At 52.9% G+C, this 12860-nt stretch overlaps 2 protein-coding genes across 6 annotated transcripts in view; one reads left to right on the top strand and one right to left on the bottom strand.

The window, feature by feature from the left end:
* Window positions 1–1391: 1391 nt before the first annotated feature.
* SLC46A1 (solute carrier family 46 member 1) lies at window positions 1392–9661 on the top strand. 3 transcript variants are annotated; one of them, XR_001853077.3, is made up of 5 exons: window positions 1392–1737; window positions 2169–3021; window positions 4887–4970; window positions 5046–5221; window positions 5766–9661. XR_001853077.3 is itself a non-coding variant. In XM_017660067.3 (5 exons), the coding sequence occupies exons 1-5, from the start codon at window positions 1513–1515 to the stop codon at window positions 5830–5832; spliced, it is 1233 nt and encodes a 410-aa protein (XP_017515556.1). In that variant the 5' UTR covers window positions 1392–1512; the 3' UTR covers window positions 5833–9661. The 3 variants fall into 3 exon arrangements, 2 of the variants coding, with proteins under 2 accessions (XP_017515556.1, XP_017515546.1); XM_017660067.3 differs by having other exon boundaries at window positions 2322–3021; window positions 5065–5221; XM_017660057.3 differs by having other exon boundaries at window positions 1394–1737; window positions 5065–5221.
* The window catches only part of SARM1 (sterile alpha and TIR motif containing 1), a 20224-nt gene continuing 16884 nt past the window's right edge, over window positions 9521–12860 (bottom strand). For 2 of the 3 annotated variants that reach the window (XM_017660019.3, XM_017660027.3), the window contains exons 8-9: window positions 9814–9935; window positions 9521–9727 (exon numbers count right to left, since the gene is read on the bottom strand). In XM_017660019.3, coding sequence (XP_017515508.1) covers window positions 9598–9727; window positions 9814–9935 — 252 coding nt within the window. In that variant the 3' untranslated portion in view covers window positions 9521–9597. Of the gene's footprint in view, window positions 9728–9810; window positions 9936–12860 lie in introns of those variants that run through there. The other variant, XM_037002229.2, reaches the window with a different exon arrangement.

The following is a 12860-nucleotide window of genomic DNA, read 5'->3' as shown; positions in this document are numbered from 1 at the left end:
CACCTAACTGAGCCAAGCTTTTGTGCAGGGGTTGGGAAGATGAGGGAGATGACACAGGGGCTTGTTTGTTTAGTGTGGGATTTCCTATCTCGAGGAAGACTATAGGGAGGTGATGGTCATGTGCGGATGCAGGCATCATTCAGTGTACCAGCATCTAGCCAACATCCACCTGTTCTGAGCCTAGGACTCTTTCTGGCTCAGAGGAGGTGGGGGGTAGTCAATAAGCCAGAAGCAAGCCCACCCACAGTGACAGTGGCCAGAAATGGGGTTCACACCACCCCAAGAATCAGGCTTGTGGGTCACTGCTCAGGGCCTGCTTCCAGAAATCCATTCAGCTGCCCCAGTGTCAGAGAAGGTGGCCTTTCCTGGCTCCGCTCCTCCCAGACCATGCCAGGCCCCTGCCTTTACACCCTTGAAGCACCACAACCCCTTTCATGTGAAGTACTTTCCACAGTTGAAGTCTTACATAGATTAATAGGATTCTTTGATGTCTCTCCCCCACTATTCTAGAAACAACAGAGCCCGTTAAGGACTTTGTTTCTTTCACTGCTATGTTCCCAGTCACCCCGCATGGCCCCTGACACGTAGGAGGTGCTCAGTAAATACACTGAAATGAGCAAATGGTAAGGGAGAAAGGCAAGAAATGTTATTCCCTTTTACAGGCAATAAAACAGGCCAAGATGGGAGGTGGACTGCCTTCTGGCCTAATTCCTGCAATAGGAGCACCCAGGAGCACCGGGCTACACCCAAGGGGCCTCTCAGGCCCTCCACTGTTTCCTCCTCCTCTGCTCCTTCAAGGACACCACATGCCAGACCCCACCCCAGAAACAAAACTAGTCTTCCAGGAAAAGGTCTTAAGGCAGGAGTGGGTCAAGTGACAGCCTATCAATAATAACAATAGCAGTTACGATGGAACAGCCACTGTTCTCGGACAGCAACTCTGAGGCAGGTTCTATTAGCACTCCCATTTTAAAGTTGAAGAAACTGGGGCATGGAAGGGAGGTGGCATGCCCATGATAGCAGCAGAGCCTCGGTAATGGAACCGAGACAATAGAGCTGGAGGCTGCGCTCAACCACGCTGAGTTGCCTCTGTTACAGCGCAGCTTGAGCGCCCTGTGTCCTTGTTTCGTCACCTGTAGATTGGGATCATTAAGTAGTGGCTAGCCTCTTGGGTTGTTGGGAGATAAATGCACGCAGAGTTTAGGACAGTGCCCAGCACACAGTAAGCGATCAATAAATGTTAATTATTGATACTGTTATTTTTATGAGTGTTTCTGGCCCTAGTAAGGAGGGATGCAGGGCGGTAACCTTGCAGTTTGCAGGTGTGGTCATCCTTTAAGCCAAGGGTGCGCGGCCTCGCTCCCGTCCTCTTCAGCACACAGCAGTCGCGGCGAAGAGCGAAGAGGGACCGCGGTCTTGACCCCGCCTCACCACTTTTTTTTTTAAGGGAGGCTGGGCGCAGGCGCAGAAAGCCCAGCCGACCGCCTCGCGTCCGCCCTGACGCGCACGCGCATGGAGGGGCGCGCGAGTCCCCCGGAGAATTCCCGCACCCGTCCCGCGGCCGTGCTGTGCCGCGGCCCGGTAGAGCCTCTCATTTTCCTTGCTAACTTCGCCTTGGTTCTGCAGGGCCCGCTCACCACGCAGTACCTGTGGCACCGTTTCAGTGCCGACCTCGGCTACAATGGCACCCGTGACAGGGGTGGCTGCGGCAACCGCAGCGCTGACCCCACCATGCAGGTAGCGGCGGCGGAGGAGCCGGAGCTTGGCGGTGGGTGGGCCCTGAGCTAGACCCGGGGCGGTGGAGGGGGCGGGGGCCTGCGGAAAACAGGCGTGGGTGAGGGGCCTGCAAGCAAGGGGCTTATCGATTTCGAGTGGCGGACAGAGCCAGAGCAGAGTTGGGGCCGGATCCAGGACTGCAGTTTGGGGAATGCGTAAAGTTCGTCTAGATAAAGTAAGGCCTTGAGGGTTAACAAAAATGGGTAAAAGGGACTGGGACCTTGTCGATTTCCCATAATCTCCTCTCCAGTGCCAGTTTTTGAGTTGGACTAAAATTATGTGGGGTTAGAGCTTCAAAGAAAGTCCACACCCCTCCATCTATCAGGACGGGAATGGTTTGGAGGGTGGGTCATCCAAAGTCAGGGACCCTGGTAAGACTCATGTCCCTACAGGAAGTGGAGACCCTTACCTCCCACTGGACCCTCTACATGAACCTGGGCGGCTTCCTGGTGGGGCTCTTCTCATCCACCCTGCTGGGCGCCTGGAGTGACTGTGTGGGCCGCCGCCCAGTGCTCGTACTGACCTCGCTGGGCCTGTTGCTCCAGGTCCTGGTGTCCATCTTTGTGGTGCAGCTGCAGCTACACGTCGGCTACTTTGTGCTGGGCCGCATCCTCTGTGCCCTCCTCGGTGACTTCGGTGGCCTCCTGGCTGCTGGCTTTGCTTCTGTGGCAGATGTCAGCTCTAGCCGAAGCCGCAGCATCCGAATGGCCCTGCTGGAAGCATGCATTGGGGTGGCAGGGATGCTGGCAAGCCTCCTTGGCGGCCAGTGGCTCCGGGCCCAGGGTTATGCCAACCCCTTCTGGCTGGCCTTAGCCTTGCTGATAGTCATGGCCCTGTATGCAGCATTCTGCTTTGGTGAGACAGTAAAGGAACCAGTAACTGCCCGGCTCTTCACACTCCGTCACCACCGATCCATTGTCCAGCTCTACATGGCTGCAGCCCCAGAGAAGTCCAGAAAGCATTTAGCCCTGTACTCATTGGCCATCTTCATGGTGATCACTGTGCACTTTGGGGCCCAGGACATCCTGACCCTCTATGAGCTGAGCACACCCCTCTGCTGGGACTCCAAGCTGATCGGCTATGGTTCTGCGGCGCAGCACCTCCCGTACCTCACCAGCCTGCTGGTCCTGCGGCTTCTGCAGTATTGCCTGGCCGACACCTGGGTGGCCGAGATTGGCTTGGCCTTCAACATCCTGGGGATGGTGGTCTTTGCGTTTGCTACTGTCACACCCCTCATGTTCACAGGTAATGTGTGTGGGCTCCGGGACAGTTTGTCTCAGAGGCACTGGGTGAAAACTGGAGGCCAGCCACTTACTGCCCCCAGATATGGTTCATACCTGCCTCTGGAAACATTGTTATGCTCAGCATGCACTGGAGGACAACTAACCAAGAAACCTCATAGAGATGCCATCTCTGTTACATGGAAAATAGAGACCTTCAATAGCCAACAGAATTAACCTGCCTTATCAGCCATAAATATTGTTAGTAAGAGAGCAAAAGACAGACCCATGGCTTGTACGCTAATTGTGTCACCCCTTGGCCTCCCACAGCCTATATTCCTGGTGTTCTTAAGCAAAGTCCATACCATTTATGCCTTAATGCTCATTTCTCTGATAAGAATCACGGGACCTACGTCAAATATGCTTGGTCAGCTGCTTTCGGTTTGAAAAAAAAAACAGACCACAGACATCAAATTCCTGCTTGTGTTTAGTTCTTCCTTTTTTGGTGGGAGGGGTGGCTGGGAATAGGAAGTGAGCTTCTTTACAGGAACAGATTAATTTTGTTAGAGCTCTAGAGTATGTTGTTAACAAAATCAGTTGTTCACTAATCATACACTTCTTAGCTTGACCGTTTGCCTGGAGAGTAGGCTGAGGGAGGCCAGTTACTTTTCTCTCCCACCCGCAGCATCTCCCATGGACCTGGTGCCAGGCTCAGTGGCCTCAGGGGTGCAGAGATGATAAAGATACTGTTGTTGCTCAAGGAGGGTCCTCAGCAGAATGGGATTTGGGTTCCTGACACCAAAGGGGCCCTGGGTACCTCATCAGATACCCAGTTTCAAGGATCCACTGTCCCCTAGGAGCTTGCAGTTTTGCTGAGGAGGCAGCAGTCACACAAAGGAGAGAAATGGTTAAGCAGGGAACAGCATAAGCCTGTAACTAAACGCAGAGGGAAAGGAACTTGCATTTACTGTGTGCCTGTGTGCCGTATTCATGGATGTCACCTCACATATTCATTTCCTAGGGCTGCTTGTAACAAATCATTGCAGACTTGGTGGCCTGGCAGAGCAAATTTACCCTCTCAGTTCTGGCAGCCGAAGTCAAGAATCAGTATCACTGAGCTGAAGTCCAGGTGTTAGCAGGGCCCCACTCCCCGGGGGGGTTCCAGGACGGAATCCGCCCATCGCCTCTTCCAGCACCCAGGGGTTGGCAGCATTCCTTGGCTTCAGGTTGCATCTCCCCGATCTGGGCCTCCATGGTGACATCCTCTTCTGGCTGCCTCCTCCGTTCCGTGTCAAATCTTTTTCTGCTTTCCTCTTGTAAGGATTCCTATGATTGCATTTAGGGCCTAACCAGATAATCCAAGATAATGTCCCCATCTCAAGATCCTAAACTTAATCACATCTGCAGAGACCCTTATTTTCTAATAAAGAGGATTCCAGGGATTAGGACTTTGGAATATCTTGGGGGCCATTGTTCAGCCTGTTATACCCCAGAACCATCTTGCGATGAAGGCCTTACTCTCTTACGGTTAGGAGTCAGGCCCAAGGCCACACAGCTCGTAAGCAGTGGCATCAGATTTTGAACTTCAGGCTGACTCCAAAACCCAGGTTTGTTTTCTGTGCTCTGCCATCTGCCTACTAAGTGCTAGGGGGGTGGGTGGTGTCTGCTGTGACCACAAGAGGTGTTCTGACAAGAATGTATATGGTGGGGAATTGGCATTCACTCGTGAAGGAGGTAGCAGGTAGGCCAAGCCTTGAGGAGGGTGGTCTCCATTCCCCCTTGGTCATTGTCTCCACCATCAGGGAAGTTCTTCCCTGTGTCTAACCTGCATCTCACTTGTAGACCCCTCTCCCCAACCCCATTTTCTTGATGATTGTTTTTCCTCCTAAGGGTACGGGCTCCTCTTCCTGTCATTAGTCACTACACCTGTCATCCGGGCCAAGCTCTCCAAGCTGGTGGGCATGTCAGAGCAAGGTGAGTGTCAAGGTCAACCTGTGTCTGGTTCCTCATGCCCAGTGTTAGGATTTGAATCTAGGTCTTTCAAAAAAGGATATTTGTTTCTTCACAGGTGCTCTCTTTTCTGCTGTGGCCTGTGTGAATAACTTGGCCATGCTGACAGCCTCTGGCATTTTCAACTCACTCTACCCAGCCACTCTCAACTTCATGAAGGGATTCCCCTTTCTTCTGGGAGCTGGCCTTCTCCTCATCCCAGCCCTTCTGATTGGGTAATGCATGGCTCTGACCAAGCTCATAATGCCCTTTATCCCTCAGCTTTCCTCTTCTTCTTACAACCAGGAATGGCAGGCTTATCCCTGGAGCCCTTTCCCTGTGGGTGTCTCAGCCCCAGCCTGACTCTCCCCTTGCAGATGGCTACCCAGTCCTCTGGGAGCCATTTCCCAAGGGCAAGGAAGAGGGGTGGCAGGAAAAAGGGCAGGCTTGCTTCCTGTCAGGGCTGTGTTCTCTCCCCCAGCTCCCCTTGTCCCATTCCATTCCCACTTTACAGATGAACTATGGTGGCAAGCCTGGAGCTCTACCTTGGCCGGTTGTGGCTGGGCCAAAGCTAGCCTGACCCACTGACTTCTACCCTCATAGTCTTCAGAGTCACTGTCCAGAGTCCTGTGTCTCTGGACATTGTCTGGTCTTCCACTGTTCCGCCTGCGGAGGGGGATACCTGTAACAGCCCATCCAGGAAGGCCTGTGTCACTTCTTCAGGAGTGGGGGGGTGGGTCCCCCATGTCAAATCTGAACCCTCTCTCTGGTCTCTCACAGAATACTGGAAAAGGCTAATCCTCACCCTGATCTGGCCACACCAGAGGACAGAGGGCAAAGGGAGTGACGTGAACACTCATCGACTGGAAGTATGCATGTGGGATTCTAGCCCACGGGAACACCAGCAGCCCCCCACAGAGGGCAGTGATTCCCTCAGACAAGGTAGTCAAGCTAGACCAAGGCCCCCACCTCTCCTGCTGATGTGGTGGCCTATGACTGCAGGATTTAGACCAGGGCAGGCAGTGGGAAGCCTTTGGAACAGGGGTCTGCTTACCCTTTGTGCCATCAGCCACAGAACCCTCTGGGGGTGAGGAGAGGTCCTGATGGAGGTGATGCTTTGGGACCAGCTGAAGCATAACAGCTGGCATCTCCCTTTCCAGCCAGAACTGCATAGATCCCAGTCTCTTTAATGATGACTGGGATACCTGGTCAGTGCCAGCTCTGTTGGGGAGGGAGGGTTGTGGGTGGATGGGGCCCGGATCCCTCCAGAGGGGTGGGGCTTGCTGCTGCCTCTGGGTGGGAATCAATTCCCTGGGCTTAGCAGTGCCAATTGTAATAAATCAATATAGTCACACTGAAGTGTACCTTCTGGCTCCCAAGGCATTGAGCTGTGGGACCCTGCTTTCCTGTTCCCAGTTTGTCCACAACTGGTCAGATAGCAGCTGCTGGGCTGGCAGGTGTCCCTGAACTGCTGTGAAATTGGTATGGGGCGGAAGTCTGACTGCCCATTTTCTTCTCCTGAACTGCTGGGAGATGAAGGGCTTCCAGGCTTGGATCTGGCCAGCAGAGGCCCAGGGCAGAGCCCTGGTCACTCTTTCTCCAGGGTCAGAGATCCACTCCCTCAAGGCACCTGTACTGGTCTTCGTGGCTACACCAGCCCAAGCAGAATCAGCATTTGTTATCACTCAGCGCTGCCCACATCTCCCATCGCTAGGCATTTCAGCAGGGCCGTGTGCTGAGACCATCCTGCATGCATCTGTAGGCCAACAGAATCCTGGATATGGCCACCATGTGTGAAATGAACCAGGGGCCTGGAAAGTCTGGCCCTGAAGCTGAAAGGTGGAATCAGATTCAGTGTGAAGGCACTGGCTTTGATGAATGCCAGAAGCCCCTGAGCAGATCCAAGACAGCTGTTAACTTGGTTCTTCCACCATAATTGGCCAGAGGGTTTGGTTCCCTGCTGCCATTTCTACCCTCATTCTCTCTTCACTTGACCTGCCAGCCAGTTACCTGGCTGGAAGTCATGCAGGTAAATGGGGGTGGCCCAGGGTCAGCTGTGGCCTCTGCAACCTGGCTTGTTTCCAGATTCCTCCATGAAGGGCTAGGCTAGCAATGCCCCAAATCATCTGATTGTGGTTGGACAATTTAGGAAATGTTGGGTTAGATAATGTTCTCAGATCCTTCCCATCTCATACATTCTAGAATGAGATGCCTCTCTGTAGGCCGAAGGGAAGGATGAATGAGTTGGGGCTGGACTTTTGACCTTTGAGTGTCCCTGAGCAGTTGTTGGTCCCTGGGGAGGGGTGCAGTGACATGGAGCAGGGACCTAGCTGACTCAGCCCCTACCTGAGGGCCGCAGCTAGACCAGCTGAGCAGAAAACCCTGACCCCACAGACCGTCAGAGCAGGCTGCAGGGGAGAGGCTGTTTCTCAGCCCTCTATTTCAGGACCAGCCCTGGGGGGCCAGGCCAAGGCGCCCATCCCAGCTGTGATGTGGGCAGTGATTGTCACGGCAGGAGGGGAGGCAGTCCCTGGACACACTGCCCTGGCCGGGTGGGTGGGCAGCAGCATCACGTCTGCTGCTCTGATGGGGTTGGAGGTCGGGCTGTGATTCCCAGATGACCGGGGGTGGGGTGGGTGTTGGGAGGAGTGGAGAATGAACTGAACAGAAGGAATGGCCAGGAAACCTCCCTGCATACAGCCAGTGGGGGACCTCAGGAGGGAGTGGGACTGATTTGAGACAAAAAGACAGAAAGCTCCCCCTGGGGGACACTGATCATGCTGTATTGGTACTGTCTCTGCTCTGTGAGGGCAGTGTCCGGTCTGCCTCAGCCACCACTGTATCCAGGGCCTGGCCCTGGCAGGCACTCATGTGGCATGAAGGAAGGAGGGTTGGGTGCAGTGAAAGCCAGAGTTGGGCTGGATCTGCTACAGACAGGATCTTGGCCGGGAGGGGAGTTTAGGAGGAAGGAATCCCAAGCCTGGAGTGAGACTTTTGACTTTCTGACTGTGGCTCAGGAGCGAAGAGGGACCTGGAGGAGGCGGCTCTGGCGGCTGAGCCAGCTTTAAAGTGTGAGCCCCTACCCCAGGAGGCAAGAGGCAGTTGCCAGCTGACCCCAGGGGCTGAAGCCTGGCTTTGCTGGGGGTAGGATACCTTCCTGCTCTCCTACCCTAGTGGAGGAAGGGGCAGAGGGACCCTCCTGCCCACTTATTTTGATAAAGCCCCTGGGTTAGCCTCTCACTGCAAAAACCTATCCCCCACTGCTGGGTTCTTAGGAGCAAGAGAGAAGCTGGGTGTCTGTGGAACAATAGTCCTGCCCAGGGCCCAGCCTCCAGGATACTCAAGAGAGCAGTCTCACTGGCAGTGGGACCAGGCACTGAGCACCAGGAGCCGAGTCTGGACCCTGGGGCTGCCACTTGTGACCTGGAACCTGGGCAGTTCACTCAATTCCTTCTTGTAAAATGGAGATACCAGGTAGGGTTGGTCTGACGATCACAAAGACCATGGAGTGGCGTGTCGGGGAAATGGCAGATTTGAGAGGGGTTTGTTTCAGTGTTGTTATTTAAGGTGTCATTTCTTGACCAAAGTGTAGGCTTATTCAGGAAGCTGCTAGAAATGGAGAAACTTAGGCCCTGCCCACCCCAGGTCTCCTGAATGAAATTTTAGCAAAATTCCCAGGTGACTGGACTGCACTTGGCTCTTCTCTAGGAAGGCCTCTTCCCACAGAGCTGCAGGTTCTCGGCCCAGGCTATTGCTACCGCCACAGGGGGCTGCTTCGCCCCACCTCCCCCTGAGCACGTGAGTGAGAAGCGTTGGGTGGGCTGGGAAGCCAGCTGCGCTGGACCAGGCAGGAACCTGAAGCACAGCACCGAGGCACTGGTAGGGTGGCTAGCTGCCCTTTGAGATGTGGCCTCCCCTGCCCAGACCGAGGACCAGCTAGGGGCTCATGTGCACCAGTGAGTGTAGCAAAGCTGGCCACGGCTGCAGACCAGCCAGAGTGAGGGCTGGCTCAGCCCACCCCCGACCCTGGATGAGCAAAGGAGGCTGTGCCTCAGCAAGGCTGGGAGAGGACTTGGGGCCAAGCTAGGTGGCTAAGGGCACTGAGTGGTGGCAGGGGCAAGGTCACAGGGTAGTGGGAAATGGGGAGCCCAGGAGGCAGGCATGGTCTAGCTGGAGAGCCATCACTGGATTCTCATCCCCCAGTGGCTCCTGGGCCCAGGCCCTTGCTTCGCTGAGAGGGCTGGGCATTGCCCTAATTCATCAGAGGCTGCCTGCCTACCCCTATGCAAGCTGGCTGCTGTCAGGGCAGGAGGCGGACTAGTGTGCAGCCAACCCTCCATCTCTGTGACTCTACCACACCTGAACAGAGACTCTGGTGGCAGACCTGGGGGAGTTCTCTTAACTATTAACCACTCACAGTTCCTGGCATCCCTTCCTTTTCCAGATACTGAGGACACTGGGTTTGAGGTGGGCCAGAGGGCAGGGGACAGGAGAGCCATTTCCTGAGAAGGGCCCATGCTGTCTCAGCCCAGGGAGGCCAGTTTGAGGAGCTGCTCCTTCAGAAGGGACAATGGAACAGGGGTCACAGCCAGGCTTGGGAACTAGGGACTGGTTAAGTCGGCCCCATGGGGGCAGCACCCTCCAAACTGGTGTCGGAGCCCGCAGATGAGTCCCGGGAGGAGCGGCCCTGCAGGAAGCGGATGATCTTCTCGATGGTGGCCTCCTGGTACTCGTGGGACCACCTGTGGGCACAGAGGCTGGTGGGTCAGGGGCTGGGCAGAGGGAGCTGCTGGCTGGGGGGCCCGAGTACCTGTCCCCAGCTCCTCACTTGATGCCATTGAAGGTGAGCACAGCCTGCATGTCCTCAGGCAGAGCCTGGGGCTCTGGCCACTCAAAGCCATCAATGATGGGCACAATGTTCTTGCCACAGCTCAAAGCAGTCACAATCTCCTGGAGAAAGAGAGGGGAGGGGGAAGAGACCTGGGTCCCCAAGTCAGGGATCCTGGGGCCAGGCAGATGCCTGGAGGGCCAATAACCTAAGGCCGAGCCCAGGATGGGGTGCTGGTCCTGAAATCTATCTTGATTTCTCTCTCACCCCTTGTGGTATAATTAAAAATAAGTATCTGCTCTTTGTCCCAGCTTTGGACACAGAGCTCCTAAAACCCTTGGAATCTCCAGATGTCTGGGATGGGAGGGTAGGGATGTTTCGGGACAGGGGCTGGTCGCCAGAAAGACCAAGCTATGATTACAGGGTTGAAACTTTTACACAGACACACCCTTCAAAACACACAGGCCACTAGGGAGGGGAGAGAGGCCAGAGACTGAGTCCAGTCACCAATGGCCAATGACAATCATGCATACTTATGAGAAAGAGCATGGAAGTGGGACAAGGATCATTGCCATTGTAAAATCTACTTAGCCTGCAAAAAAGGCCCATTTTATTCTTAAACTTAATCAATATGCTGTTCTTCTTCTTCCAGCCCTTTAATCAATTAAGTAACTTTGTAACCAGGACAAGAAACAGATCCCCGAAGTGTGAATGAACCTATGTGGATAAGGAATGCTGTGATCTGGATCAACACAGTCACTTATATAACCATATTCTTAAAACTAAACTTCAAAGGAATTATGAATCACGTGTATACATCATGCCTGATGCCGACCCCTATCCAAAGGCCCTATAAAACCCCAAACCCTAAACCCTTAAATGTGCCTACTCTCTGAGGTCACCCACCCTCCTGTCTGAGTGTGTACTGTCTGACATCAAACAAACTTTATTGCTGCAAAAGCCAATTGCACTTGTCTCTGTACTCTTTTCTGTGATAAAGACGAACTTGCTGACTTCTACCTCCGTTGGTAAATGTCTGTCATGTTGCTATTTCATTCAGCTTTCTAGTCTTAACAGTCCTTTTCTCTCTCCCTGTTTTATTTCGGACCAGTAGGGAAGTGGAAGTTCTCAGAACATAATCTCACTCCACGGCTCCCCCAAATCCTGGGGTGGTAGGGGCCTAGTTCCCATGCTGTGCAGATTCAAGCAGACGCTGGACACTAGGTGACCCTGACTCCAGGAGTTGGCAAGGGATTTACCCCATGTCGAGCAGGAGTTCCCTTTCCTCCCTCTGTTCTTCCTTGCGCTCTACTGTCTGCACACCTGCTGACATTCGCTTCTATCTTGCTTTAATGAATTCCTTCCCTACCTACACTTGTCTGACCTGTTTGTGAATTCTTTCTCAGAGTCAAGAATCCTCCCCTGTCTGGGCTGAGGTTTCACCTAGTACACAGAGAGATCTCCCTTGGCAACACCTGCATAATGAGACCTCCATAAAAGCCACTAAGGATGGGGTGGGTTGGTGAACACATCTAGGTATGGAAGCTCTGTGCTTCCCCTGCCCATGCACCCACCTCCCATACCTTGCCTTCTGCGCATCTTACATTTGGATGTTCCTGAGTTGTGTCCTTTATAATAAACCAGTAATAAGTAAGATGCTTTCCTCAGTTCTGCATGTCATTCTAGCAAATTACTGACCCTGAGGGGTTGGTCACAGGAACCCCTGAATTTGTAATCAAGTCAGATAAAAGTGCAGGTAGCTTAGGAACCTGGGACTTCTGACTGGCATCTGAAATGAAGGCAGACTTAATGGGGCTGTACCCTTCAACCTGCGGAGTCTGACACTGGCTCTGGGTAGTTAGTACCAGAATCAAACTGAATTGTGGGACACCCAGTTCGTGATGGTGAGTTGGAGAACTGGTAGTTGATGTGGGAAAAACCTCACACAATTTGGTGTTAGAAGAAAAACATCATACCTACTGCAGCAAAATTGATCCATCATGAGACCTGCCAATTATCCTCCTTACTTATTTCTCAAATCCACTTACTTTTCTCTGCCTCCATCCCACCACTGTCCTGCTCCAACCTCACTTATCTTTATCCCCCATCAGGTCTCTCCTCATCTACTTTTGCCCCCTCTAATTTGTTCTCTATGGTGACCCTTCACCTAGCTACTCTTCGCAAAATGCAAATATGATCCTGTCACCTGCTACTTAAAACTCTCCAAGACTTTAAATGGATCCTAGAATAAAGTTCAAACTCCTTAATGTGGTCTGAAGGCCCTGTGTGGTTGGCTATGGCTTGCTTCTCAGACTCTACCCCTGCACTGTCTTCCAGCCATACAGACCTTGCAGCCCCTTCGATGTGCCATCTCCCTAGAAGCACAGGGCCTTTGCACATTCTGTTCCCTCTGTCTAAAATACTCTTCCTTGCCCCTTCACCTAGCTAATGCCTACTTATTTTTGTGATCTGAGCTCAATCAACAGTTTCTCCGGACCTCACTTCCCTCACCAGGTCAGATTCCCCTGTCATAGGCTTTCATAGGCTCTGCAGCACATGCTACAATTTCAAATTTAATTAATGGGTAATTTATTAAACATCTGTGTTCTGCATCAGGGATAAGGGCAGAGACTACACTGAGGTTTTTTTCCCCCTCACCTTTTATTTCAGCATCTTTCAAAAAGCCCTGCCCACAGTCAGCCCTTGCTAAATACTTAGTGCATGGCTGGATGGCAGGATGGCTGAGTGAGACAAGATAGCATAGCACTCTGGAGTCATCAGATCTGGGTTCACCTCGAGTCTCTGACATAGGCTTTGTGACCAGAGGCAAAAAGAATAGATCTCAAAGCCTGTTTTCTCACATATAGAATAGGGTTAGTGGCAGACAATTTGGTAGGACTGTTGGGAGGAATAACTGCATTATCCCATGGCAAGTGGTCAGAACAGCACCTAGCATGTAATGCATGCTTAATAAGTCATAGGTGTTATTATTTATTTCCTCCTCTGTAAAGTGAGGAATAATAAACCTGCCTCACAAGGTTGTCCTG

This window comes from Manis javanica, chromosome 4 (assembly GCF_040802235.1).
Source record: "Manis javanica isolate MJ-LG chromosome 4, MJ_LKY, whole genome shotgun sequence".
NCBI classification, from domain to species: Eukaryota; Metazoa; Chordata; class Mammalia; order Pholidota; family Manidae; genus Manis; species Manis javanica.
The sequence above is the reverse complement of the archived record's forward strand: the minus strand, read 5'-3'. Positions and strand labels throughout refer to the sequence as shown.